Raw genomic sequence first — 27,671 nt, 5'->3', positions numbered from 1 at the left:
AATGTTCACATCTTTTCACACACTTTCCTCCTCCCTTGGGACGTAACAACTCCAAGGAACTAACCCGAGGGAAACAGAAAAGTTCTCTGCAGAAACATGTGCATCACAGGACAGTTGATCATGGTGAGCACGGGGAGCAACCTCAACACTGTAACAGGAAGGGAGCGGCGAACCGGGGATGCTGCATCTCTGACCGGGACCCTGTGCTGCGATCCTTAGAAAGGTCTGCAAGTGTGTGTGACCATTCAAACTAGCGTGGGAAAGACAGGAGACAGAGCTGTACCCCTCTAATGGAAACATGAGAAGATGTGGCTTCAGAGAAAGAGTAATGAAACAGGCAAAGATGGTAATACTAGTCGTACTGCGAAATGCTTCAACATGTGTCAGGTGGTGTAACCACTGTGATAGCCTTCTTAATGCAAAAGAAAGAAAAGAAAGAAAGAAAGAAAGAAAGAAAGGAAAGAAAGAAAAGAGAAAAGAAAAGAAAAAGGAAAAGAAAAGAAAAGAAAAAGAGAGAGAGAGAGAGAGAGAAAGGAAGGAAGGAAGGAAAACAATAGTTAAGAAAACTAAAGTAGCAGTCTCCACGGCCACTCCTGGGATGACCATCAGTCAGCAATGTTCTCACGGGTGCCCACGCGGACTGAGGGCCTGTCAGCCTTCCTGGGTGTCCCTCTGTTGCCCAGAACCTCCTGCATTGCAGCAGTTTCCAGGCAACGCAGGGCTGGAGCCAGGACCCTGACATCTAGGCCAGTGTCCCTCCCACGACAGCCTTCATCCCTCAAGCTCTCCCTTGTGGCGTCAATGTTTACAGCTGGTGCACTGGTCAGAGGTCATGGCTGCAACCAAAGAAAACAAAACTGGCTGATTTATGTGGAAAAGGAATGTCTGGGGAGAAATTGAGTAGCTCATAGACAGAACAAATGATTAGGCAGCAAGTCTTAAAGGAAAAAAAAGGCAGTAACCAAAGAAGGCTGGGAAGCCAAGCTTGTCACAAGAAAAATGGAGAGACCTCTGCTGAATCCCTGGCTGCTGCCAAAAGAGTCTCTGTCCTTTTGTGAGAGGTTCCCCGTCCCGCGCACCACCCCCTCAGTGCGGATGAAGGAACTGACTCAGAAATGAATTGTCTGAGGAGAGAGAAGCATGAGTGTCTCTCATAGGAGATCACCGATCACTCTTTTCTCAGTCAGGGTTTTCATTGAGTCTGCTACGTGCAGAAATGCATGGGGTGAGCACGCAGACCTCCCCCAAATGGTTGGGACGAACAGCAAAGGGAAGCATAAATCGTCACAGGGAGACAGGTACCAAGACTGGGAGGCGCCAAGGCATATCATAGAATTCCAGAGGACCTTTTTACTTAAACATTTGGTTTTCACATTCTACTGATAAGAATTTGGGGCTACACAGAGCAAACAGGCTTCATTAGCGTCAACTAGTACACTGCATTCCTGTTCTACCTCTAAAACCCCCTGGAGTGTGGGACTGGCAGCGTGGTATGTGGGGCACATTTGCCAGCCAGTTAAGGCTTACAGGTCCTTATCCTGGTCCTGGCGCCACACAGCAGCTACTGTACCATACATGCCGGTCTCCCACACTTTCATCTGTGTGTCACCACATCAGGTCAAGGTCCTGCTTAGGAGCATCCACTTAGCCAAGTCTTGGGCACACACCTGTGTCATCGCATCATGGGAGCAGCAGCTTCCCGAGTGGGAGACCAAGCCTGGGTCCTGCCAAGACCCATGCAATGATGGCAGAGGAGGTTCTTCTGAGAAAAGAAGAATCTGAATCGTGGGTGACAAACACTCCACAAATGTACACTGCCCTTGGTCACTCCATTCCCCACTGTCCCTTCCCCCTGTTTGGGCTCCACCTGCCAGAAGTCAGGCCTGCAAGCATCACTGAATGGACCTCGTTGTTACACAATCCACACCAGCCCAGAGGACTGTGGGTCAACATGTCACCCAGATCCAGGGCCAGAACCTGTGTGTAGGTTTAGCATGAGGGGCTTCCTGCGGTTCTCCCACTGCAGAGATCCTGTTGCCAGCAGCTCAAATACAACCCAGGCCCCGTCATGCCGGCTCTCCGAGCTGGATACTCCATGGAGGTCAATGAGCCTCACCTGAGGCCACACTGCCCGCGCCAACCTGCTCAGTGATGGCACTAAATCCTTGTTTCTCAAATCCATTCTTTTCAGGGGAGCATGTGGACAAAGCCTGCTTCCAAGTGGCCCACTTTAAAAAGGAGGGTATATTCCTGGAGAAGCCATCCAGGGTGGAGCGGCACTACATAGTCCTGGAGAACCCCAGCTTCTACCCCATGGTTCTACTGAGGAAGATCCAGGCTGTCCTGCCCATTCCCATCACCTCCAATGTGTTGCTCTACCATCACCTCAACCACGAGGAAGTCACCTTCCACCTCTACCTGATTCCCAACGACTGCTCCATTCGCAAGGTGGCCCCAAAGCCAGAAAGGCTGGGTCCGGGTGGGCTGACAGAGACATGACACGCACCCAGACAGCCCCTCCGATGGGTCAATGGGGCATAAGGATCAACCTCTTAAAAACAGGAAACTTGTTGTAGATGGATAATCCTGCCCCTACCCCTGCCCCTGCCCCTGCCCTGCTCAGCCACGGACTGGTCTCCTGGGCCCCTACGGCCTCCCGCAGCTGGGTTCACTGCTCCCTCACTCACCGCTGGATGCGTCACTCATCACTCACACCTCATCAGCCACTTCCCAGGGTCAGAGGATGGGAGGGTCCCATACCCAGAGCTGTCCCCTTCTTCCATTCTCACTTCTTTCCTAGCCTTGCCCAAATGCAGCCCAAACATGGCAGAGGCAAAACGTGGGGCCCCTCGTGCAGCAGTCAGGGGGAGATGGTGCAGGTACCCAGGGAATCAGTATCCCATGTGTAGCCCCCTCCATACACAGAAACATGTGGGGGCACCACCTCACTTGCTCAGAGCAGATTCCATAGGGCGGATCTCTGAGCCAGACCCAGACGCTCTCCTCCCCTGATCAGTGTTCTGTGTGCTCCTCAGGCCATAGACGATGAAGAAAAGAAGTTCCAGTTTGTGCAAATACATAAGCCGCCCCCGCTGACCCCACTCTACATGGGCACCCGATACACTGTGTCTGGTTCACAGGAGATGGTAATAATCCCTCAGGTGAGCAGCCCAGATGTTCCCCCTTCCTGAGGTCAGAGGTCACACTTGGAAATAGCTGTGGGGCTGGTCTCAGGGTTTTTCCAGGGACAGGCCCACCTGGGGTAGGGCAGACAGCAAGTGGGATTTGGGGTGAGAGGGGAGGCTTCAAAGATTGGGAGACAGAAAGCTAGTAGGAGGGAGGGTCACATTCAGGAGAGGGGCAACAATGGGGTGGACTAAGGGGACCTGAAAAGTGCCGGGCTGCAGGGTGTCGATGCTCTCCAAGCAAAACCACCAAAAGCACACCTGTGGCTGAACACACTGGGGTCAGCACCTATCACAGCCAGAGAACATGCACCAATGGGAACCGTGGGCCTAAAGGGCCTCAGAAAACCTATTTCAGGATTTGGGACTTGGTTAGGCAACTTGGGGGAAGATCTAAGGAAATGGAGATTTGTCTAGATCTGATGTTGTCAGAAGGCAGGGCAATTGTGTCGTTGGGAGCCTCAGTGACTGTCTCTCGGGAGGGCAGACGCGACCAGCACAAGCTGCAGTTACTAAGCAGCAGTCACTAGTGTAGTGGGACGGCTGTGTTTGGCATTGTGTTGGTTGCATGGCGACCTGTGTGAAAGGGACATCCTGAGGCTGTGTGTCCAACGGGAGGACAGCGTGGCTGAGACGGCAGCCTCCCGTGTGTTTGCAGAAACCCTGAGGCCCGGCTGTGAGCATCAGAGCAGGTCCTGGACACCAGGGGCTGGCTTTTGTCCTCCCTCGTCCCCCCTTTCCACCAGAGAAAGATGCGGTCAGGCCACTGGACACTCATCCCTGATACCCAGTTTCGCCGCGGCCAGATTATGCTGCTCAGGGCCGTAGGGTCCACTGACTGACAGTCTGTAGTGGGGCCAGGGTCAGTCCTGTTCCCTTCTGTTGTCAGATGAGTCTTCACACAACCGTAAGGTATGATGGCAGATGGAATAGACGTACAGTAGCTAGGAGGAAGTGATATCTATCTTTTTAGTGGGGAAACATGGATTCAAGGATAAATACCTTATATTTTCCTGCTGTCGCTTCTTAACAAGGGATGAGAGACGTGACTCAGTTGGTCAACAACACTTACCCACTGCCAACTGCGGTGTCTCCAGTTGGGACGGTTCACTGAGCAGGACAAGACATGGCCCTGCCCTCGGGGAGATGACATCCTAGTGCAGTGACACCTGCATAAATAATTAAAGAAACAGTGACCAAGGCCATGAAGCACTGTGAGGACAACACACTAGACCGTGTGCGACAGGAACTTGGGCTACTGCACACTGGGCACTTGGGGTGGCGTCCCTGAGAAGGCCACATCTGAGCTGAGACCTGAGTAACAAGAAGGGTCCTGTCGGGTGGACATTTGTGTCAGAACACTACCGGTGCAGAGGCAGAGAGGAGCAGGCACCTCCACGTGACAAATGGAGGTCCGGGTGGCAGAGCTCCATGACTGCAGCAAAGAGAGGAGGTAGATGGGATCACACAAGACACAGGTTTCCTGGGGCCCATCGACCATGTAGCCCTGATGTGGAGTTTGGACTTTGTTCTAAGTTCAGTGACAGTGTCTTAGAAGGTCTTACTTGGTAATACGTGACCTGATTCAGCTTCATATACGTGATTCTGGCTGCTGGGTAAGAATGGATAAGAAGTTAACAGTGCCAACAAAAGACAAGACAAAAGGCTATTGCAGTAGTGCCGGCAGGAGCTGATGGAGGCCTGACTAGGGAGGTAGAGGTGGAGACAAAGATACGTTGATGGATCCAGGGACATGTTGGAGGTAGAGCCAATGGGACTTGGTGTATGGGAGAGAAGGGTTGGAGGTAAGGATGATGCCTAAATCTGGACCGTGAGCTCTCAGTGGGTGGTAGTGCCATTTACTGAGTGTGGGGAAATGGGAGGGAGCGTGTTTGGAAGACAGTTGGTGATCAAAAATCATCTTGAATGTGATTTAAGGAAGAGGAGACATATCGATTTTCTCTTGGTTGAACAAGAGTCAAGCTCAGGATTCATTGAGAAGACAGGTTTTGGGCTGGAGGAATGAGGATTTGGGTTTAGGATGGTGGGAGCAGAAGAAGAAGAATCTCGTTTAGGATGTGTGAGTGCTACATTGTGGATGAGTCCTGACTCATCTCTGGAGTACACATCTGTGTCCTGCTTCTTCTGGGTCAGAATTCATGTAAAACAGCAGAGGTTGGGGTTGTGATTAATTTCAGTGCAGATCATCCAAGTGTGCCCATAGGGCTCAATGGAACCAACAAGGTGTCAGGAGGGGAGAGACCTCACTTGCAGGATGAATGGTGGCTTCTCATATGACAACTCCTTCTACAGGAACTGGAGCTCTGCTATCGGAGACCTGGGGAACCCCAGCTCTTCTGTGAGTTATACGTTGGCCATTTGAGGTCAAGTATCAGGCTGTACCTAAGAGACAAGGAAGACGGAACTCTGGTATGGGAGGCCTTGGTGAAATCAGGTAAAGTCACGTGCAGGGAGTTCAGAAAGTCAGTTACAGAATGTGCGTGTGTGTGTTCGTGTGTGTGTGTGTGAGAGAGAAAGAGACAGAGAAAGACAGAGAGAGGAAGAGACAGAGAGAGGAAGAGACAGAGACAGAGTTTGTATTATTACAATGTGCTAATGAGAACAGCCCAGAGAAGTTCATTTTTCTGGTTACATAACAGCTGCATGACCAGAATTTGAACTCAAGTTAATCTGACTCTAATCTCCACTCACTCTCCCATGCGCTCTGGTGTCTCCACGCTGCCCTGTGTTAACAGGCAATGATACCCCCAAAGCCTCTGGCAAATCTTCTCAGAATAGGTTGGATGTGAGCTGAAAGAATAAGAACTGGATGATTAGATGATTGTTTGAATTAAGCCAATTTTGGCAATGGTAGGTACCCTAACCTGGGTCATTAACCTTTCTTCAACATAGATGAGAGGGAATCAGATAATGAGTTTTCAGAAATGGATGAAACTTTGCAGTCTTTTAAATGAGCACTTAAAACCCCAAGAACCAAAATCCCCTAAACATTCCTTTAAGGGACAACCAGCATTTATCTGCTGTTGAAATAAGTTGAATCTGCCTCCTGAGCGGCCACAACAGGCTCGCTGCTGTGGAGGAAGAGAAGGGGTTCTCGTCAGTCTTGGCGTGGGCGCAGTCACGGGTGTGGGCACACCAGCCCCAGCATCCGACCTGGGTCTGAATCTCACCCTGGCACTTACTTGCTGAGTAATTTTCAGGAAGTTACTTAACTCATTTCAATCTCCCACTCCTCCTTTATACAATGAAGACTTGTATTATTGCAGAAAAAAAATAAATTACGGATGTAGCTCATGCAGTGGTACTTAATAAGCATAGCGATATTGTTATTTTCTCTCATACTAAGCTAGGCTCTTCCTCTCTTCAGTCTTAATGCTCCCCTTAAAGCTGACAGAGGCTCCATCTCCATCCTCATGCAATAGCCTTTCAGAGACCTGAGGACTAACTGGAGCCTCCTTTAAGTCTCCTCCTATGCAGGTTAAGCACCTCTAGTTCCTTCCCTCATTCCTCTTATATTCTGGTTTTTCAAACTCTGCCATCCCAGTCACCTGGCTCAGCAGATGTGCCCGTTTGAGGATGAGTCAGGATGGACTAAGACCGTCAGTCAGCATGGAGGACTCGGAACTCCCTCCTCCCTCCATCCAGTGAACCCGGGGCTCCGGCACCGCATCCGGGGCTGCCCTGTGTTGCCCGCCCCTCCATCACTGTCGGGCTCAGTGAGCCTGGGTGGGCCAAGCTCTCAGGCCTTGGGCACAGGGGCTGCTGTGGACTCGCCCTCCTCTCCTCTTGCAAGTAACTGCAAGTAGCTGTTGCCATTGTTTGTCTTTCCCATTGAAACCCACCCATTACTCCCGGCGCTGAGATTCACTTGATCTTGATTCTTGACTCTGGCATAAAAATCCAAATAAACAGTGTGGTTCACGAAGGCCAAACAAGGACCAGGAGGTAGACCTCCACTCAGAAAAGGAGATCTCATAGTTGAATTTATCTACCAAGGAACTCAGTTATTTCTCCACCAGGGGTCATTCAGGCCAAGACTGAATTCAAACATGTCGACAGTGTGAGGTAGGAATGGCTCTCTCTCTTCAGTTTCCCCGTACGCATGAGGAATGGATTCACTTGCAATCCTTTCTCTAAATTCTATTAGAATGAGTCTGTAGCTTGTTTAAGAATCCAAGAATCTCCAAAGTGAGAATATGTAGCAGTTTCAAGACTTATCGTTGGTGTTAATAACTTCCGCTCTTACAGAGGCTTCTTCTTGTCTGTTTTCCTCCAGGAGACCTCAGACCTGAAGCTACTCCACGCCTGATGGGTCAGTACCAGCTGTCAGGGACCGCAGGAGCCATGGCATTTCTGGGGTGTACTATCTGCTCCTTGAGGGAAGGGAGGGGAGAATGGAAGGGGCTCTATCATTGTAGACTGTACAAGGGATCAGGCCTTGGGGAGTGGCAGAGCGCTGGGCTGGAAGCTGACATAAGGCGGGGCAGGTGTGTCTCTCTGGTGGTCCTTGTCTTCACAGGGGTGGGAGGAGCCAGGGATGCAGATGCGGAGAGGGAAGAACTAGAAGTGGGACATCAGAAGAAGAGGCTGTAGTTAAAGCTCTTCTTTACTTGTTCCCAGCCTCACCTTCACTCCCAGATGCCCCAGCCTTACTGCACTTTGTGGACCGGCACCGGGAGCAGCTGGTGGCTCGAGTGGCATCGGTGGACCCAGTGTTGGACAAGCTGTATGGACGGGTGCTGAGCGACGAGCAGTATGAGAGGGTGCGGGCTGAGCCCACCAACCCGGACAAGATGAGGAGGCTGCTCAGCTTCAGCAAGTCCTGGGACAGGGACTGCAAAGATCAAGTCTACCGAGCCCTGAAGGAGACCCATCCTCACCTAATTGCGGAACTCCAGGAGAAGTGGGGCCAGGGAGGACACTAGGGGCTCCTCCCCAGTTTGTGACTCCTGACTCTGCCTGACCGCTCCCTGGGTCTCAGTTACTTCACCGCTAACGAGGTGCCCTCTGAGCTGCCTTCTGTTATGAAGTTATGGAACTTAGTGATGCCTGTCCTGAGCATTACATGTCCGAGTCCAAGCATGTCCCATGGGCACGCCGACTGCCTCCCTTGGCTTTCGCATTCCCGCTGTCCAGGTGGGATAACGGCATCTCAGGGAACATCCATGGGCAGCTGGCAGGACGTCTGCAAACCTTGCAGAAGCCTCACCCAAGGTCCTCATCCAGTGGCCATCACAGCCAAGCTTAGGGCCCTCTCTGTGCCATTCAGATGCAGGGGGACTAGGCAGAAAATGGAACTGGTCACCTCTCCTGGAGACAGACAGTGGAAATAAACACCTTGGGGATTTTAAGTGGCTTGTAAATAGGGGAAAAAACAGATTTATTTTTTACTTGTCAATGTTGAGCTTGAATTTTCTTTTAGTTCAGATTGTGCTTTGTTGTTTTTGAAATATAGATGGATTCCTAGAGCCCGGAGGGTGGAGAAAAAGGCCACAGAGGGAATGGGACCTAGGTCTTCGCTTAGATGACTTCTGCCATGGACAGTGATTCCATGTCCTTACAGCTGGCTTAGGTGCCTCTGCCCTGTGTCCCTGAGCACCCTGTGTCCCTCACCCCATTAGAGCCTATTACATTTCTCCTGGTCTCTCCCCACTAGATGGTGAGCTCCCTGAGGCCGGAACCATGTCCGACCCACCCATCAGTGTATTGCCGGTGCCTAGGACAGTCCCTGGCACATAGTGCGCATTGAATGAGGATTTATGAATAGGTAAATGATAAAGGGGCATTCCCCAAATATATCCTATAGTTCTCTTCCTGGCTACCGTACTGTCCGTGGGATTCAAAGATCCACCCTGGTAATAATTCCCCCACTAGTAGGCCACCCCCTTGGCCCCAGTGAATCAGTAATCTTAGAATTAAGCCCATTGGTGTTGAGTCATTTGTACCAATGTCGTTCTCAACTAGTGAGAGCAAAGCTCCACCCAGGCTACCCCTGTCCAATATCCAGCAGCCCATGTTGATTGTACCTCCCTCCCCACTTTGTCACCTCCTCCCTCAGAGTCACTTCTTCCTGCCATCTGCCTGGGTCTCGCCCACTTTCCTTACCCTCCACCACACGGCCTAAGGTGTCTCTTCTTTGGCCTCTCATCACATTGCACAGGACAGTGCTCATTTACAGGCTCTAATTCAGTTCATTTTCAAGGGAAAACCCAGCTGCTCTCCACAGGAAGATAAAGCTGAAGTCCAGTAGCTCAGGGCCTGTCCCAGACACTGTCCTCCAAGATTTAAGTCCCAGCTGGGGCTGTGGTGATTGTTGGGGCCATGTGTTTAGAGGGTCACTGCAGGCAGGGTGTCTGGGGTCAGCCTCCCACTTCCTGCCACACCACCTCTTAGGGAGGCAGATTAGTAAGAAGCTAGAAAAATTCCTTTACATGTGAATTGAGGGAATCAGAGACAAACTAGTTCAATGAACAGCTGAGCAATTAACAGCCAGATAAGAAATCACAAGCCCCTATCCTCCCTAACCCAAGACACTTAGGAGCAGACGGTTTACATCTCTCTTCCCCAGCTTGACAGCGGGTAGCTGAAATCACCCTAGTCAGGGAGATAGATAACAGAGACCCAGTGTGTGCCATCAGTGCCAGCCTAACCCCAAAATGAATTCAGTCACAGGAATAAAAAACAAACAAAAGTAAAAGCAATTAGAACCAGACAAATCCAAGCTAGAGGTGAAGCTGACCAAATTATCCCAAACCCCACTGTACACTCATTTTGATGAATCAGCGTATTAAAGGACACAACTGGAAAGCCGACGGATATTCTGATTGAGACCTCCTAAAATGCTCACCTGCAGAAAACAGATAAAAGCCCTCAAGCCAGCCCTGGCTAGTGTGGCTCAGTGGACTGAGCCCTGGCCTGTGAACCAAAAGGTCGCCTGTTCGATTCCCAGTCAGGGCACATGCCCGGGTTGCAGGCCAGGTCCCCCGTTATCTCGCACATTGCTGTTTCTCTCCCCATCTTTCCTTCTCTCTAAAAGTAAATAAATTTAAAAAGAGAGAAATACTTTTTTTAAAAAAACCACCTTAACACAAAAGACCCAGTGTGTACTCTTCCCCACCACCACCTTTTCTCGGGTGCATAATTTTACTTTCTCCTAAGCTCAAAGGGTCCTCCTCTTGCCTAACTTTTCATTGAGCCAAAAGCAGCCCCACCTGAGCTCCATTCTCTCACTGTGACTTCCTTCCTGAGTCTAGACCACTCAGCCTACGCTCACTTCTGTTACTGAGTTCTTGTTTCTTCTATCTTAAGTGCTTCCTCTGTTTCACTGTTCTGAACTTTACTAAACATACTCTCAAAATCACCTGGACACCTGTCTGGAATCCTTTCCTACACAAAGTCAAGAAACCACACATTCCAAGCTGTACCAGGACAGACTGCCTTGGCCCTGTCCTGGTCCCTTTTTGGTGACATAAAAAGACCATGACATTTGGGGAAACCCAAATCACCCTCAACCATTGCTGCAGATATGAGGATATTTTCAGTAGCCCAGGTTGTGTTCAAAGAGCAAGAGAATATGGACACCTCTGAAGCTGAACCCAGTCAGGTGCAAACACTGAAGTTATAGTCTGGTGCAGCCACCAGGCCAGTCCTATAAGTATTACATCTATAAATTATTAAACTTTAATGACAAGCATGTATTAGGGTATCCACAGAAACAGAACCAATAGGGTGTGTATACACAGAGAGAGATTTAGTTTAAGGAATAAACTCACATGATTATGAAGGCTGACAGGTCCAAAATCTATAGGGTGGGCTTGCAGACCAGAGACCCAGGGTAGAGCTGATGCAGCCATTTGCTGGCAGAATTCCCTCTAGCTCAGGCATGTCAGTCTTTTGTTCTATTCGGGCCTTGAAATGATTACACGACACTGACCACACTGTGAAGACAGTCTTCTCTACTAATCTCACTGTTACTAATGTAAACGTTCATTTCATCTAAAAGCACCCTTACAGAAACATCCAGAATAATGTTCGACCCAATATCTGGGCACTATGACCCAGTCAAGCTGACATAAAATTAACTATCACAAACTCTTTCATGACAGGTACTACTATCATCTTCATTTTACCAAAAAAATGGAGGCAGAAAGATGGTGATGTCCCTAAATACTCACAGAAACTAAGTGGTGGAGTTGGGACTCAACCTCTGGCAGGCTGGCTGCAGAGTCAGCCCTCCTGACCACCCTCCAACCCACTCAGCCCCCACCCCACCCCCACCCCCAGCCTCTGTGAGAAAACGCTCACTGTCATTCCTAACTCGGAAACGCAAATCTGCTGCAGAGAGTCCTGAGGCTGGACTGTTACTGCTCACTATGGGCCCAGAAGATAAATCTGAAAGTAGGTCATTATTTCCTACTACCAGACAGACTACGACTGCCCAAACCATGGGCTTCTATTCCTCTTTGTGGGCCTGGACTCATTATTGCATTAAATACACAGTGGCACCCCCTGAATTCCAAGAGATCCCAGTTGTCTTTTACCGGTGGGATGCAGCCAGTGGATGTTTTAAGGATCTGAATTCTGCCCCACTTGACAGCATCTGTGCCGACGTTTTATACCAAAACCAGACAAAAATAACGGTACTGTCGGGACCAGACCCATGTACCCCACAGGTGGGACCCACGTCCTCCTGGCCCAGATGAACCACTTCCCAGGACAGCTGACAGTGGGGCTGTCCACCCTCCTCAGAGGAACCGCCCCCTTCACCTCTGCTGGCAGGAGCAGGAGTGCCTGGGGACTGGGTCCCTTCAGCAGAGACCTTAACTGTTTGCTGTTTTCCACAGTAAAAGTAGATTGTGTTAGGCCCAGGCATCTCTGAAATACTGCAGGTGAGGGAAAGCCTGGCAGTGACGGCTGTATGTGCGATGTTTGTGTGTTGTGCTGGGGGGAAAGGGGCAGTGCTCCCGTGATGGCCGCCAGGAGTGGAGTGTGATGGACCCTCCTGCGCTGCCTGCCTGGCCCTCCCTCCTTTTTCACCAGAGCCCCACTCCCCCCACAGGCTCAATTGTTGCAGGAATGGCCACGTTTACACAAGTGGCCCTTTTCCCTAGCCCCAGAAGACCAGCCACAGAGATGTCAGCAGGGCCCAGTTACTGGGAATTACAGAGAGAACCAGCCTGCAATAGGAGAGAAAATGAAGCAAACAGATCGGCAAAGAGAGGCAGGGATGAAGGATGGAGACCATGGGCATCCAGAATGCTCAGCCTTCCAATTGCTGTTTCCACTGTGTTGCTAAATCCACAATTCATCTGTGCCCTTGAGCTTCAGGAAACGTTCTGCTTCCTTTTTTTAACTGTCCCCTTTTTCGCTTAAGCTAGTACCAATGTCTTTTCTGTTGAATGTGCAGAGAAAAGAGCTTTATTGTTTGGGCTCCCACAGGACAGTTTCCACACCACACAATGTATTTGGATACAAACCTGGCAATACCCATAAAGCCTCTAGCCTCTGACTGGGCAACAGCGTCACTTGCATCCATTAACAATTCCTCAGCAAATTAAGTAACAAAGTGACTGGTTTGTAGTCTCACTCCCACCTCAAGCCCATCCCAAGAAAGAAGAATCCTACCAAGGACTCCTGGGGGTTAACTGGGCTCAAATTTTAAAACAGAGCCTCACAGCCGTTACTTGACAGGGTCCTCTCACACAAGCCACACTTCAGGGAGCAGCCTGCAGTGACATGCCTGCCTCCCACAATGACCTGCCTTCCTGCACTGTGCACGGTCAGCTGAGCCAGCCCTCACTGAGGAGTTCCTGGATCCTATTTCCACCAATAGCGCTGAAACATTCCCTGTCCAATCAGAGCCATGCAACTGTATCTTCTGCCCCCTTCCATCTTCACTGACCAATTACAAGTGTTCCGCTTCAACCAATCAGGACAGTGCTTTGGGGACCAAAACAGCTATGAGGATTTTGAATCCTCATTTGCATGAGAATGGACCAATCAAGGACTGGGGTGAAGGCTTTTTTTTTTTTTTTTTTTATGTCAGCTCCTCTGGGCTCAGAGGACCCAATCTCCCTTTCCAAAGGGAACTAAAGATTGTGTTTCCCTGGCTGGAGCTGCAATAGCAAAGACACCTTGCCAGACCAGAGCACACAGAGCACAGAATGGAGCAGAGCAGAGCTGTCCAGCCGCACACAGCCACCTCACTGAGGACGGCCTTGCAGCCATGCTGTTCCCCAGCTGTGCTGAGTCATCACTGATCTGCAGCTCTACTGAGCCGCCTCACAGGCTTGTTATTCTGCAGCTCTGCTGTTCAATGTTGAGCCATTTGCACTCCACAAAGATTCCTTCTTCACTGCCCCCCAAATTGGGGATTTCTATTGCCGTTTGATTGTTGCCAATGGCCACTGGCTGACACTATATGGCACCTAACATGGGGCGCTGAAGCAATGACCTGATCTCCTGGTGCCGTCTTAGAACTAATGCACCTGTTACCTGCATGAGCCCCTTGTGCTTGATTTGGCTTCCTCGTGGTGCCTGAGGGTCTCAGGTAAGTCCTCTCAGGTGCAAGATTGCCCACGCTGTGGTTGACATTTTGGAGACTTTAATCAGTTTGGGTAGGGCACTCTCCTCTGGTGGCTTTGGTTCAACATTTGGACTGACAGTACCCCTCTGTATGACTCAGGCATGATGCCTAGGAGAGGTACCCCTCAGTTGTGTTCGGCACTAAAAACAGTATCCTCCAGAAAGGTCTTTTCTTCATCACATTTGGTACCTAGGAAGGGTATCCTCCAGGTTGAAACCAAACTTTACCCATAAGGCTTCCAGGGACGCCCAAGCTGGCAGGCACCCTAAAAGATGCTTCCATTGGAAGGGGTGCATCTGGAAGAGATACACCACCCATAAGGAGAAGCACAAATGAGAAACCTATGCTCTTCACTTTCCATGCTAATCAACCACCACTAGATGGCAGCATGGGGAATTTTGGCTGATTGTATGAACAAAAATTGCAGTTCACAAAATTGTATTTGGCTAGTTTTCTAGACAAAAATCACATAAGCTTTCAAGCTTGTTGGCCAAGATAGGGTTCCTTTGAAATCCTAAAGCTTGTCTATTTGCACACTCAATTAGAACAAAAAAATTAACGTACCTCTCCAAAACAATAGGAACCGTTTTTTTAAATTGGTAGCTTGAGAGTGCTAAATAAAATCAAGAAACCACATCCCTTAGAAAAAAGAAAATATTCTAAATTGCGTAAATGCCTTGATCAATTAGAAAAGGAAGCCAGCACTTTGGAACTGAAACAAAAGAGTGTGTCATGGAAAAAACATTTCCTCTTACCCTTGTGCCTGGGATCAAAGCCAGGTTTACTGAGTCCTCAGCAAGACCCCTCACTTTACACCCCAACTATTGCCTACCACACTGGCTACTCTCTGCTCCATTTCTTTTTTTCCCCCATATTCTTTGTTTCCAGAAGGGCATGCACCCCCTTATTCTCAGACTTTCTCTCCTCCCCCAGTAAAATCTGCCCCTTTCAACACTCTGGCCCTTTCAACAGGCCTTTGGGGGACACTCTCTGTACTTTGGCGGCTTCTGGCTTTATTGCACACACTTGCTTTCCATGTTCTTTTCTTTGTGCTTGTTGATAAGCCAATCTGAAGGCAAAACCTTAAACTAGAGGATTTCAAACCTGTCGGAGACAATAGAATACCTTCTTTGCTTTTAAGAAACACTTTAAAGAAATTCCTAAAGCATAAAAAGCCTTGGCCACTAGAGCAAAACTGTCACTTAGCCCATCTGCCAGAAAACATATTTGAATCCATAATTTCTCTTTTGAGTTTTGTATTACTGTGTTGTCTATGTATGTGTATTACAGATAAGGTATATTTTGCCACCAGAGAGTAGTGCCATAACTGATTTCTAAATTCAATTTTAGATTGTTAAAAGGTCCTATTTAATAGGCTTAAAACAAATGAGTGCTCATACCAATTGAAGAAATAACAGAAACTAACACAGTGCTTTTCAACTACACGTGATCTAGCACTGATCTTTAATAAACAAAAACTAGCTTAAGGAAGCTATTTTAACTAAGAAGGACATACAACTGTCCAGTGCTCTGCCAGCTTTGGGGCTAGCTGACCAATGGGGAAAATAGGGTGATGAGTTTAGAGACCTTAGTGTGTCATTTTGAAAGGCTAGAAGACACAACATGCCTCAGGTTAAGATCCAGACACTCACAAAAAAAAAAAAAACCTGATTGGGTGTTGTGGTGATAGAATAAGATGGGTGTTTTGTAAAAAAAAAAAAAAAGGAAGAAGAAGAAGGTATGAGAAGTGAAAATGCATTTTTATTGAAGAAAAAAGATAATTTTGTCCTAAAGGGATTGTTTTAGAACAAGAAAGAAAAATACTAGAACAAAAGCTTAAAGATATGGCAGTTGCAGAAGGTTTTTGGAAGTTGTAGAAAGTTTATGGAGGCAGAATCTTGAAAAAATCTTATGTATGGTCCAACTAAGATTGAAACGGATTTGTTTAATAAATTAATTTTCTTTAGATATCAAAAGAACACAAAGAATTGGAATTTGGGTTTCTTTCACTGTTAAAAGGACAAAAGTGTTGCTATACTATAGGTATGCTCTTATAAAAAATTACAAAGGAAAACTAAAAGTTTTAGGGCTTATCAAAATTATTCTCTGTGCTCTGCATCATCAGGTCTTTGGTTGTTTAGGTAACCCAAACCTTCTTAATACTTATAGAGCTAAATTTTGCTTTTAACCATTTAAATTTCTATAATTGCTTGTGGTCTTTACATAAATAACTAAATAAAATAAGCTCTTTGCAAGATAGGAAGGTAAAACCAGTTATGTATATTTGAGCTGGGAAGTGGATTTCAAGCCAGTGCCCCCTAATAAAGAACAAAAATATATTTATGTTGATTAGTATGTATTCTAACTAGGTGGAAGAGGTTTCACATCTAAGGGCCACAGTCATAGCAGTTACTAAAATGCTTCTTTAAAAAAAAAGTTTTCTTGCTTGAAAAATCCCCACAAAATCCCATAGTGATTCAGGAACCCATTTTATGAGACAAATTCTACACCAGGTACACAAAACTTAGCTGATGTTAAGGCATTTCCATCGCGCTTATCATGCACAGTCCTCTGGTTTAATAGAACAAACTGACAAGATAGTTAAAATTCAGTTAGTGAAACATTAAATCCTTTAATTTTTTTTTGTATTGCTTAACCTGAGATCTATTCCCTTTGGTAAACATTGATTGTCTCTTCTAAAATTGGTAGCAGGCCCTGGCTGGTGTGGCTTAGTGCATTGAGAACTGGCCTGTGAACCAAAAAGTCACTGGTTCAATTCCCAATCTGGACACATGCCTGGGTTGCAGGCCAGGTCCCTAGTTGGGGGTGCGTGAGAGGTGACCACATATTGATGTTTCTCTCCATTTATTTCTTCCTCCTTTTTCCTCTCTCTAAAAATAAATAAATACAATCTTTTAAAAATAATAAAATAAAATTGGTAGAATACCTATGAGACTAGATCTGGTGATGTGTGAACCTGACTTATTATATGGGCTTTTGAAATTAATGCTAGCTCTAGGAATAACTTTCCACAACCCATTCCCAGGAGATTAAAACACCAAATGCTGTGGCCTAAACCTGAAAATACTGGCTGTTGAAAAAGACATCTGCACAAGGACTCCCTCCAGCCTCACATTTTAGTGACCTTATCGAGTATTGTTAACTAATCCCTGAGTTGAAAGGTAAAAGGCATTCATTTGTGAATTTATGTTTTTGATTTAAAAAGGCTCCTGCACTTGCACCTGATTTGACTGCTTGAACACCCCAGACTATAGGAGACCTCAAGTCAAAGCTCTCCAGGGTGGAAAACTGCTCAGACGAACAGCATATGGCGCTCTAAGAAGATGGCTTCTCCCAGGATCCAGGACTGGGGCAGTTAAGTGAAACTCCTACTATGCATAACTCTAATGCCTATTTCACAGTTGCCATAACAATTATTTGGGGGGTATTTTAATGACTTTAACCATCTCACAGCAAGCCAGTTACATTTCCTATGTATTTTTATTTCTTTAAGATCTACTTATTTATTTTTAGAGAGAAGGGAACGAAGAGAGAGAAAGAGAAGGAGAGAAACATCAACATGTGGTTGCCACTCACACACCCCAAACTGGGGACCTGGCCCACAACTCAGGCATGTGCCCTGCCTGGAAATCGAACCAGAAACCTTTCAGTTTTCAGGTGAGCACTCAATCCCCTGAGCCACACCAGCCAGGGCACCTTCCCTATGTTTTAGATCATATGTTCTAGTAATTTCATATCATTAACCCTCAACTATACAGGACTTCCTGATTTTTGTGGTTTTTAACCCTTGGAAACAGGATACCTTGGCATGAAAAAATGATGATATAATCATCAAACCTTAGTGTCTGCAGGGAACCTGTTCAAATGCTGGATCTGCCATACAATGTTTGTTTCCACCTCTGAGGATACTGATGCTCCCATAGTTATTCCTCTTAGCAAATTCTCAACTGTCTCTAACATTACTATAGATTTCACCAAAGCCTCTCCTTCTGAAACTTAGCAGGTGAATTTGGAAAAGGTAGTTTCACCTTTCCCCTGTGTCTACACTCACTCTATACATCGTCACACCCTCTCCAGGTGGGACCCAACCTTCTCCCACAGTTGAATTAGTTACTAGCCAGCCTTTGTCACATCACTACCTATGTCTTAAATGCCTTAAATCTGATTGCACCTACTTCAGCACTGACCACTGTGTGAGGCCCTTGTGAGTGAAAAGAGCCCACACCCTTATGAACCTAAGTGTTCGCCCTGCACTATTCAAAGGACTTCTATGGAAATGTTCAAACCAGACTGAAGCCTGGTTGGAAAATGTTCTCACAGTCCTTCCTCTTAATAAATCCATAAATGAGCAGATTCTCACAGGGACCCTTTGTGCCCTCCACAGGTTATATTTTTGTCTGTACATACAAAAATTAGCCTTAGGCATTTGATTGTCTAGATAGCTGGAGGTGTGCTGAGCATTGCCTTTTGGGTCACTTCAGATCCCCTTTTACTGTCCTCAGAATGATAACACCCACACCTCCAAAGTCTCATCAGAGGAAAAAGAGGGCCCATCAATGGTAGACCACTACCTGAGGAGGATCCCTCTGTTTATGAGGCTAATTCTTGTGGCCTTTCGGTGGAATGTGATTTTCCAGCAGGTTTTTCAGGAGATGAGGGTACTAGCTTCCTCAGAACCATACAAGGTGAAGCAAAAGTGGGTTTAGAATCGTTTGTATGAAAAAAGACATGCAGGGTATGATTGTTACAATAGCTTTATAAACTTTGTGTTGCACGTACTCACAACTGTAATGTACTTTTGCCCCACCCTGTATTTGGGGAGTGGCCTTGACACTGCTTAATTAGGCCATGATCAAAAACCTAACCAGAACCATTGACAGAATAGCACCCTCACCCACTAGAGCCATCAAAGCTCAAAAGATCATTACGGTCCCTACCTTGAGTTACCCTCAACAGCAGGCGTGCCTTAGATGTTTTCTTGCAGCCCAAGGAAGAGTTTAGGCCATAGCCAATACCTTCCGCTGTACCTGGGTAAATAATTCTTCCCGGGTAGAAATGGAAACAGCCAAGCTCCTTAGAATTGCACCATCTCTTAAAGGACATTCCAGTTTCACCTCTAGCACCACTGGCTGGTTAGGATTCAAACTGTCTGATATTTTCAGCTGGCCCCCAACTGAGCTCAGGGATATTTTAAGGTCAGTGTTGCAAATTGTTTTGCTTGTTGTTATTCTAATATTTTAAGATATTTCGTTGTCAAGCTATTGATGTTCTGTGTAACCAAATGTCTAAAACCTCCTACAAAAACTCAAGTAATGATTGCGTGAAGGAGACAAATGATCCGTCAAGTCACTGTATCTCCTCCATGTTTGTAATTTATGATGCTTAAAACCACAGTACTCCTGATGCCAAATACCTTTTGTTAATTACTCCTGATTTCTCCGATGAACTAAATGCCTTGGTTGTCCTTTAAGCTTCCCCAAGTTCTTTTGACTGCTTTTATGATGGATTTTATGTTTAGTTTGACAGGTACCTGGGAGACCTCTTGTCAGCAGATGGCTCTTGTTCCTCAGTTGGCTACTACCCTGTCACAGGAGCCTTGATGGAGCCAGGGCAGGTAGCCAAACCACTCTGACAATGGCGTGAGACAAACAACATGAGATTATCAACACTGTCTGTCAACGCGTTTTTTTTTTTTTTTTAATAGAAATAATTTCTTCTCACTTTATTCTTTTTTAAAGATTTCATTTATTTACTTTTAAAGAGAAGGGAAGGGAGGGAGAAGGAGACGGAGAGAAACATCAATGTGTGGCTGCCTCTCACCTGCCCCCAACTAGGGACCTGGCCCACAACCCAGGCATGTGCCCTGACTGGGAATCAAACTGCTGACCCTTTGGTTCACAGGCCAGCACTCAGTCCACTTAACTATACCAGCCAGGGTTGTCAACACATTTTGACTGAAAGAGAAATGTCAACCTCGATAAAAAAAAAATTATCTACCAGAGAACTCCTGGTGACTGTTGTGGCTCAAAAAAAGAAAAAAAATACAAAGCCTCACAGCACTTCCCAACCAGGGGCTTCTATGCAAACCACAATTCAAGGAGAAGCCTGCACTAAACTACCTGTTGTCTGCACTGAACTGCCTAACTACACTCTTTCCCTGCTGTCTGGGCCAACCTTTATAAAGGAGTTCCTGGACTCTTAACTCCGCCAATAAGACTTTCACCATCCAACCAGAGCTGCGCAGCTATATTCTCATTAACATCTTTAATGACCAATAAGAGCTGCTTCTTTTTGCCAATCAGAACAGTGCTTTTTGAACCACACTGTGAGGGTTTGGACTCCCCGATTTTCATGAGGACAGACCAGTCAGGACCAGGGGCAGGGACTTCTCTCTATATAGTCATCTCACGGGGGAGCTCACATTCCTTTCCACCCAAGACTGCATATTCCCAGCTAGAGATGATACACCAAAGACCTCACTAGAAAGGAGCAAAACTGTTCTGTCTCTGCAGACCAGACTGGAACAGAGCTGAGCAGAGTACAGGTGTCTAGCCCAAAAGGGCCGACCTCCAACACAGGGCCAAGCGGCAGCCCATGGCTGAGATACAACACTAAGCTGAGCCTACGCACCTGAGAACCGCCTCTTGCCCTGTGTCGCCTTGCAGACACGCTGTTCCACAGCCATGCTGTTTCACAATTGAGCTGTTTGCGTTAAATTACCTCTCCTCCTTCACCACACCCCAAATTAAATATACCTTTTGATGTTGAATTGGCACCAATGACCCTCAGTTGACAGGTTTTACACCCTATGAACTAGGCGTTATTTCCCCTGTTCTACAGATGTAGACACTGAGACACAGCAAGTTCAGTGACTTGTCCACAACCATAAAACTGCTAAAGGCAGAGGTGGTCCTTCTGATTCTGAAAAACATATCTTTTCCTCCAGACTCTACAGACCTCGCTGCAAGGGAGTGCAGTGAGAAAGTCCTGGTCTCTGAGTGCAGGGACCGGTTCCCGGTCCAGCTTAGCTGATGATCTGATGTGACATCTGACCAAGTCCCCTCGCTTCTCCGACCTCCACACCCCCTTCCGCTGGCCTTCTAGACGTGTCCAAAGGTAGAGGATTAATCAAGCTTTCCCAAACTCCATAGCTGCGAGCTTCAGAGCACTAAAGCTCACAAGTTCGTACCCACAGATGAGACATGCCCCAAAGAAACGGGACAGGTGACTGGGTGCCAAGGGTTTTGCTTGGCTGGGAAGGTGAGGAGAAGGGCACTGGGGAGCACATTTCTCTGCTGCTGTTCTGCTCTACCAGACTGTTTCTGCCTGGCCTTAACCTTAAAGACCTGGGGTCTCCCATATTCCCCAGAATTCTGGGGGCCACCTAATGATGTAATAAAACATAAATCTTTGCTTTTTTGTCCCTGTCTCCTGGCACACAGCCCTTGGGATTTCTGGAGGGATAAGAGGTCCTTTGCACACTAGTGAGAGGACTGAGGGCCTCTAGGTAACTTCAGAATGGAGCCTGGTCACCAGAAGGACCAAGGCAGGACCTACAGGGGGAGGGGCTGGAGATTAAAACAGTCACCAAGGCCAGAGAATGCAGGCATGCCTAAGTAATAAATTCTCCATAAAATCTTCTAAACCTCTCCCTATGGACCCCTTCCATGTGGTTGTTACCGAGTTCTATCCTTTCTAGTAAACCAGTAAGTCAAGTGTCTTTCTGAGTTCTGTGAGTCATTCAAGCAAATTATCTGAAAAAAGGTCATTGAGATCTCTGAATTTGTTGCCAACTTGTACAGAAATGTGGGTGACATGAGAACTGAGGTGGGAAGCAGTCTTGTGGGACAGGGTGCTCAAACCCACGGGACCTGAGCTAACACCTAGTAGACAGTGTCAGAATTGAATTGACTTCTAGGACACCCAGCTGGTGTCCAGAGAGTTGGTGTCAGAATTAATTAGGGTCAGGGAGAAATAAACAAAATCACAGCCCTGCTCCAGGCCTCACCTCCACCACACAGGGTCTCAAGGGCCCTTCATGGAGGCTCAGATCCCACTCATCAGCACACCCCCGAGGGCAGCACTTTTCACTCCTGGGAAGTCTGCCTGTTGAATGTCCTCCAGTACGCTTATTGGTCATTAAAATATATATATAACATTTTTAAAGATTAGTAATATCTTTTGCTTAATTTGAGCCTCTGGGCAAACCTATGATGTCCCATTTAATAGGTGAGGAAACTGAGGCTCAGATAAATGAACCAGGCACACAAGGAGTCTGTGTCCAGGTGAGCAATGAGCTGAAGCTCCTTAGGCCTGGGCTTCCCCAGCCCAGGTCAATTCAAGGCATCCCCCGAAACTACTACACAACCGGGAATGAGGTAGATGACGTCACTCCTGCATCTAAAGTGCACACACCTGCCGATGCTACAAAAGAAGAAGCGAGCTCCGAGAGGCCAAGTTTTGCAAGGAGGCAGGGGCTATTCCTCTTTCGCATGGGGGTGGGGGCATTTACTAGCTGAGTGCTGAGCTGCCCCAAGGCAGGCGGCCCCCTGGGCACAACACACACACACCTCAATGTCTCTTGTAGCGAGACAGGAACTCAGCGGGCCTCAAAAGCCCAGAAACCTAAGAGGCGGGCAAGACGCTCCCTGCACCTGCTCTGTGCCCCGGTAAGCAGTTGCCCTGGCTGACTTAGGGGGCCCACCCATCCTGAGAGCTGGGCCTGGCCCCACACCCTGCTTCCTGAAGAGCCTCAGCCCTGGCTCCGTGGGCAGGCTCTAGGTGATGGACCGGCAGGGTGCTGCTCATGTGACGATGCATGTCCCTCCGTGTTACATGGCCCTGCACCCAGTGCAGCAGCACAGCTGAACTTATGCCCCTGGCCTGACTGGGCTGTGACCTGTCTGAGTGTCTGGCTCTGAGCTCCTGCTTGGCCTGGACTGTGATGGCCCCTCCCTTTGCCTGGCCACTCCCCCACGTGATTTCCTCTGGAAGACCTTTGTCGCCCCTCTGGCTACTTGAGAGTGTTCCTCCTGGTTGGTGTTCCAGGGCCCAGGAGAAGTCTAAAGAGACCTGATTGTGCAGCTGAGGTCAACCCTGGGCTCCAAAAGCCCACCCTGGCCTCCCCCTTCCTCCCCTCCCCCCACTTCCTGTCAGTACCGCAGCACAAGGCTTGCTTCCAGGACTGCAGGCCCCAGGAGAGGGAAGACTGAGGAGCCTCAAACAGTGAGTGTCGGGAACACCCATCCTCCCATCCCACCCCCTCACTCTCCTGACTGCCCCCAGCCCTGACCCAGCAGCTCAGGAACCTGACCTCTCCCAGTGTCTCCCAGCCCCCCCTGTACTCCTCCTTCCTGTGCCTTTCCCTGCCTCCCCCTGCACCTCCCTTCCCCCAATACCATCCACTGGCAGATGCCCTGGGGCGTACAAAAGTGCTGAATAGTGGCAATGATAATGAACCATGTGGGAGTCTTGCATTGGGAGGTGGTGGTGGCCAAAGATGACCACTGTTCTCGCCTGCCTGATGCCCCTCACTACAGCCTGTCCCGAGTGAGCATCCCCAAGGAGCACCATCCGGGACTGAGATGAGCAGTGGAGCACACAAGGCCCGCGCCACAGACAAGGCCCGTGCCGCAGACTCGGTCAGTAGAGCAGAGATGGACGAGCAGAGGTTCCTCCAGCACCGACCGGCCCATAACTTGGAGTTAATGGCAAACGAGGAGCTGAAGGCATTCCAGCAGCGGCTGCTTGATGAGGGTATCCTTTCTGGAGAAAGCACAAGTCAACCAAAAAAGGCATATAGCCCGGAGGTGCCCTCACGCCTGGTGCCTCGGTATGGGGGATGCCTGCCCTTTGACATGGCCGTGCAGGCCTGGGAGCAGACGGACCAGAACGAGCTGTGTGCCCAAACCCGGAAACAGGCAGCCTTGGAGTCAGGTGGGTAGACAAAGTGCCCCCTGCCTGCTGTCCATCTCCTGCCCCCACCACTGAACCCCCATCAACCTTCCTCTGGGCAGTGACTGGGGACTGCGTTTTCAGAGGGTGATCCAGGCCCAGACAAGGCTGGAGCTAAGAGGCTTTCTAGGGCGGAGGGGCCTTGCCGGACCTCACTTCTAGTCCAGTGCATTCCCAGCAACCCCCGTGGCCGACCCAGCGCCTGGGAGGGAGTGCTCAGAGGGCAGAGGGGCTGGAGGCTGACACTTAGAAGGCAGGAAGGCTGTGGGTTCCACACCCACCTCGAGGCGGGAACTTGCCGGGCCTTGAGCTATAAGCACAGAAGGGTCAGCAAGAAGCAGGTTCTGTCCCGGCGCTACCACGTCGGACAGGTCGCCTCACTGCTGTCTGCATCTGTCTCTTCATGTGTAAAACGAGCGAATGAGAGCCTGCCTCCTGGGCTGTAGGAGGGTTAATGAGGTCATCCGTGCTAGGCACTTAGCACAGTCTAATTCCTAGTAAGTGCTCCGTAAATTGTTCTGCTGGTGTATAGCTGTTACTGTGAATGCTATTACTGTTAGCAACTGTGGGTGGCAGAGGCTCTTAGCCTCGTGTGTGTGTGTGTGTGTGTGTGTGTGTGTGCGCGCGCGCGCACATGCATGAGCAAAGTGTTGGTAACTACCCTTCCTGAAATACCAGGTTTTTTTCCTTTATCATCTGTATTAGTGTCAACAAATGAATACACGTACATATTATTTTGAGAATTTAATACATAATTGTGAAATTTCAACAAGCCAAGGGGCAAAAGGAAAGAGGATGAGTTGGATGGTATATTTGAGGGTTAAGTACCAAAACATCTGTCTGTTTGAGTCAGCAGTCCCTCTGGCAGGTAGACCTTGGAGGGAGTTTTTCTTTATTGCAATCACAACCCCAAAGGCACGGGACAGCTTCCTCACTACTAGCTCACCCCTAGTTCTGTATTGCTACCAGCAAGCATGTCCACTCCCTGGAGAGTCTCAAAGTCAAGAAAGAGCAAAGGACACCAGCAAGGGCTGCCGGTATCTGGGAGGACTGTCACCTGGGAGCACACTGCAGGTCACTTCATCAAGGGCAGCTTCAGTGCCCTCCAGCTGCGCCCAATGTCTGTGTACTGAGGGGTGATGGTGCCGTGAACAGTGAAGTCTAAGGCTATTTCCAGTTGAGAAGGAACAAAGGGAACATACTCGCCCCTCTTCCATCTTTCATTCCCTAAAGCTGGCCAGGGTGCGGTGTGGGGGGCAAGCTTGAACTGTAGAAGGAGGGCCTGGGGTGGCAAAGGGAGGCAGACAGAAACAAAGGACCTGCACAGAAAGGCGAGCCAGGCAAACGAAGCCAACAGGGGAAGGGCCCCTGGATAGAGCAGGCCCGCAGGAGAGCAGGGGACCCACCATGACTTCTTGAGGGACCCTGCTTTCATCTGGGGAAGTAAGTGTGGCACCAGGGCCTGGAGGTGGCAGGGGCCATGGGGCTGGGGACATCACTGAAACCCTCCAATGCTTACAGCTTTGTCCGTGCTCACTGGTGAGGACGGGGGCCTTTCCGTACTGTCCCACCAACTGTGCACGGTGTCGACCCGCCACTGCCCGATGCAGCAGACAGTCTTCACGCTGCACCTTGGAATGTCCATTCTTCCCTGATGCTCTGAGACACGGACAAGTCACTGGGCGAGGATTTGCTGTCCCCAATGAGAAAGTCACCCTCAGACACCACTCACTGAGGGTGAACCCGCCCTGGAGGCACGCTGTCCCCATAGTACCACTCTCTGCCTGCAAAGCGCCCTGTGCCCCTTCCCCAAGTAGCTGACCTATGGGGCATACGATGGGGACAGGGCGGGCCTGTCACTGAGGACCACCACCTAGTTTTGGGAAGAAAAGACTGGCCTGCCCCCAAGCATTCCTGCATCTCCACGGGTTGTTCTGGGGCTTCTCAGTTACCCCCATGGTCTCTCCCTGCTTGAAGGAGAGCTTCTCGGTGCCTGAGCTGAACGAGTACAGTTTCTGGACCCCATGCAGGACGTAGTGCCCTGGCCATTGCTCAGGCGAGCCCTTCAGCTGACTCAGGAAGCTGGGGGACTCGGCGGCCAACTCGCCCACCTCCTCCAGGATGTAGCTGGAGGAAAACTGCCCAACTGACCATGGTAGCTGCCACGCCAGCGGCCATCATGGCACTTCTCCATGACAGTGACACACGACCCCAGGAACAGTTCACCTTCCACTCGGTCACATAGACAGTCTAGTCAAAGTTCAGGATGATGAGGTCATAGATGCAGTCAGCACTGCCCCCATTGGCAGGGTACTCAGCATCTGTGCTGGATGTCGGGACACATCCCAGTGCAGGTCTCCCTCTTGGTCTTGCCGAGGCCTAGTGTGTCCTTCAGGTTCTTCCTCTCCACGTAGTTGGACGGCACGTAGCCTGTCCTGCTGGCCACGTTCGTCACCCACCACTACATCCTGCCGTCACTCAGTAGCCACATGTGCTGGTTCTTCTTAATGTCAAGTTTCTGGTCTGGTTGGGCAATTTAGTCCTACCGAGATGTGACAGCTTCTTCTGTCCCCTTTCACGGAGTCCCTCCCTGGTGCTCAGTTAGGAGAGATGACCGGCAAAAACAAAACTTCTCAAAAGGTAAATTTTTTAGCCGAAGGTATTCCTCAAATTCTCAAATCCCACTCGATCTCACCAGACAACTCTGACCTGGGAAACCACCTATAGGAAACCAATATATAAAATTTGGACTGTCTGAAGGGGCAGGGACCGATTCCACACACATTTTCACTTTGTCCCAGACGCTGTTACAGTGCTAACGTCAGGGGCCTGACCTTCATCACCCAAGGCTCGCAGCAGACCCCGCGGACTTCCCAAGGCCACCGTCACTGTCCTGCACCAGTGCCTCCACGTCCCCTTCACCAGCTCCCAGGAGTTGCTCCACCCCCACCTCCCACCTTCCAGCGTTGGCCAATGCTTTCATCTTTTAGCCATTCTGCTTCAGTTATTTACCACCATCATTACAGCACAGCATGTTCTGAATTTGACTATATGATTCCCTTTACCAGGGAGATGTGTACTTTCATATGTTTTCATGACACCAATTAGCATCCTTTATTTGAGTGTGGAAAACTCCATTTTGCATTTCCTGGTAGTCAGCTATAGTGGTGATGAACTCCCTCAGCTGTTGTTTCTCTGGGAAAGCCTTTATCTCCCCTTTGTTTCCGAAGCTTTGCTGGCTAAATTATTCTTAGCCAACAGCTATTCTTCTTCCAGCACTTTGAATATATCACCCACTCTCTCCAGGCCTGTGAATTTTCTGCTGAAAAAATCTGCTCATAGCCGTATGGGGGTTGCCGTATATGGGATGAGCCATTCTGCTCTTGCAGCTTTCATATTCCCTTCATCCTTGATTTCTGACAATTTTGTTACAATGTGATGAGTGAGGTCATTTGGGGGTGGAATCGGTAACAGGACCTATGAGTTTCATATACTTAGATGTGCATATCTCTGTGCAGGTCTGGAATTTTATACAATTTTCACATCATGAAATATTATTCTTCTTTGGCTTCTTCAATTATTTTAAAATGTAACCACCATTCTTAGGTCACAGGTTGTACAACATGTGGCCATCTAGATTTGGCCTGAGTTTGCCAATTCCTAGTCAAAAGCATATTAATGTTTAGCTTATTAGCGGTATTGGTGGTAGGAGGAGAATTTGGGAATTTAATTAAACAAGAGGATTTAGATACATGGCATGCTAACAGATCCATTAAGCAGGATATTTTGGTGGACATGGCACCAAAAAGACCAAAGCCCTCTCAGGGCACCTCAGGCCGACACAGGATTCAGAGCAGGGTAGGCCATGGCCATGACCCAGAGCTGCCAAACTGATGCCTGAGAAG

General features: G+C 48.6%; 1 protein-coding gene and 1 pseudogene across 1 annotated transcript in view; one reads left to right on the top strand and one right to left on the bottom strand.

Annotated features, from left to right (window-relative positions):
- The window catches only part of LOC149997776 (NACHT, LRR and PYD domains-containing protein 1-like), a 42,972-nt gene extending 34,703 nt beyond the window's left edge, over positions 1-8,269 (top strand). Inside the window, exons 11-15 of the mRNA XM_090257502.1 lie at positions 2,192-2,448; positions 3,036-3,161; positions 5,499-5,640; positions 7,483-7,518; positions 7,827-8,269. Of these exons, the coding sequence (XP_090113628.1) occupies positions 2,192-2,448; positions 3,036-3,161; positions 5,499-5,640; positions 7,483-7,518; positions 7,827-8,131 (866 nt within the window). The 3' untranslated portion in view covers positions 8,132-8,269. The remainder of the gene's footprint in view (positions 1-2,191; positions 2,449-3,035; positions 3,162-5,498; positions 5,641-7,482; positions 7,519-7,826) is intronic.
- Positions 8,270-23,924: 15,655 nt separating this feature from the next.
- Positions 23,925-26,302, bottom strand: LOC149997775 (cytoplasmic protein NCK2 pseudogene; annotated as a pseudogene).
- Between the last annotated feature and the right edge of the window lie 1,369 nt (positions 26,303-27,671).

Source organism: Furipterus horrens, unplaced genomic scaffold (genome assembly GCF_987537825.1).
Source record: "Furipterus horrens unplaced genomic scaffold, mFurHor1.1.pri manual_scaffold_11, whole genome shotgun sequence".
NCBI classification, from domain to species: domain Eukaryota; kingdom Metazoa; phylum Chordata; class Mammalia; order Chiroptera; family Furipteridae; genus Furipterus; species Furipterus horrens.
Note: the sequence above shows the minus strand (reverse complement) of the source record. Positions and strands in the feature narration are given on the sequence as shown.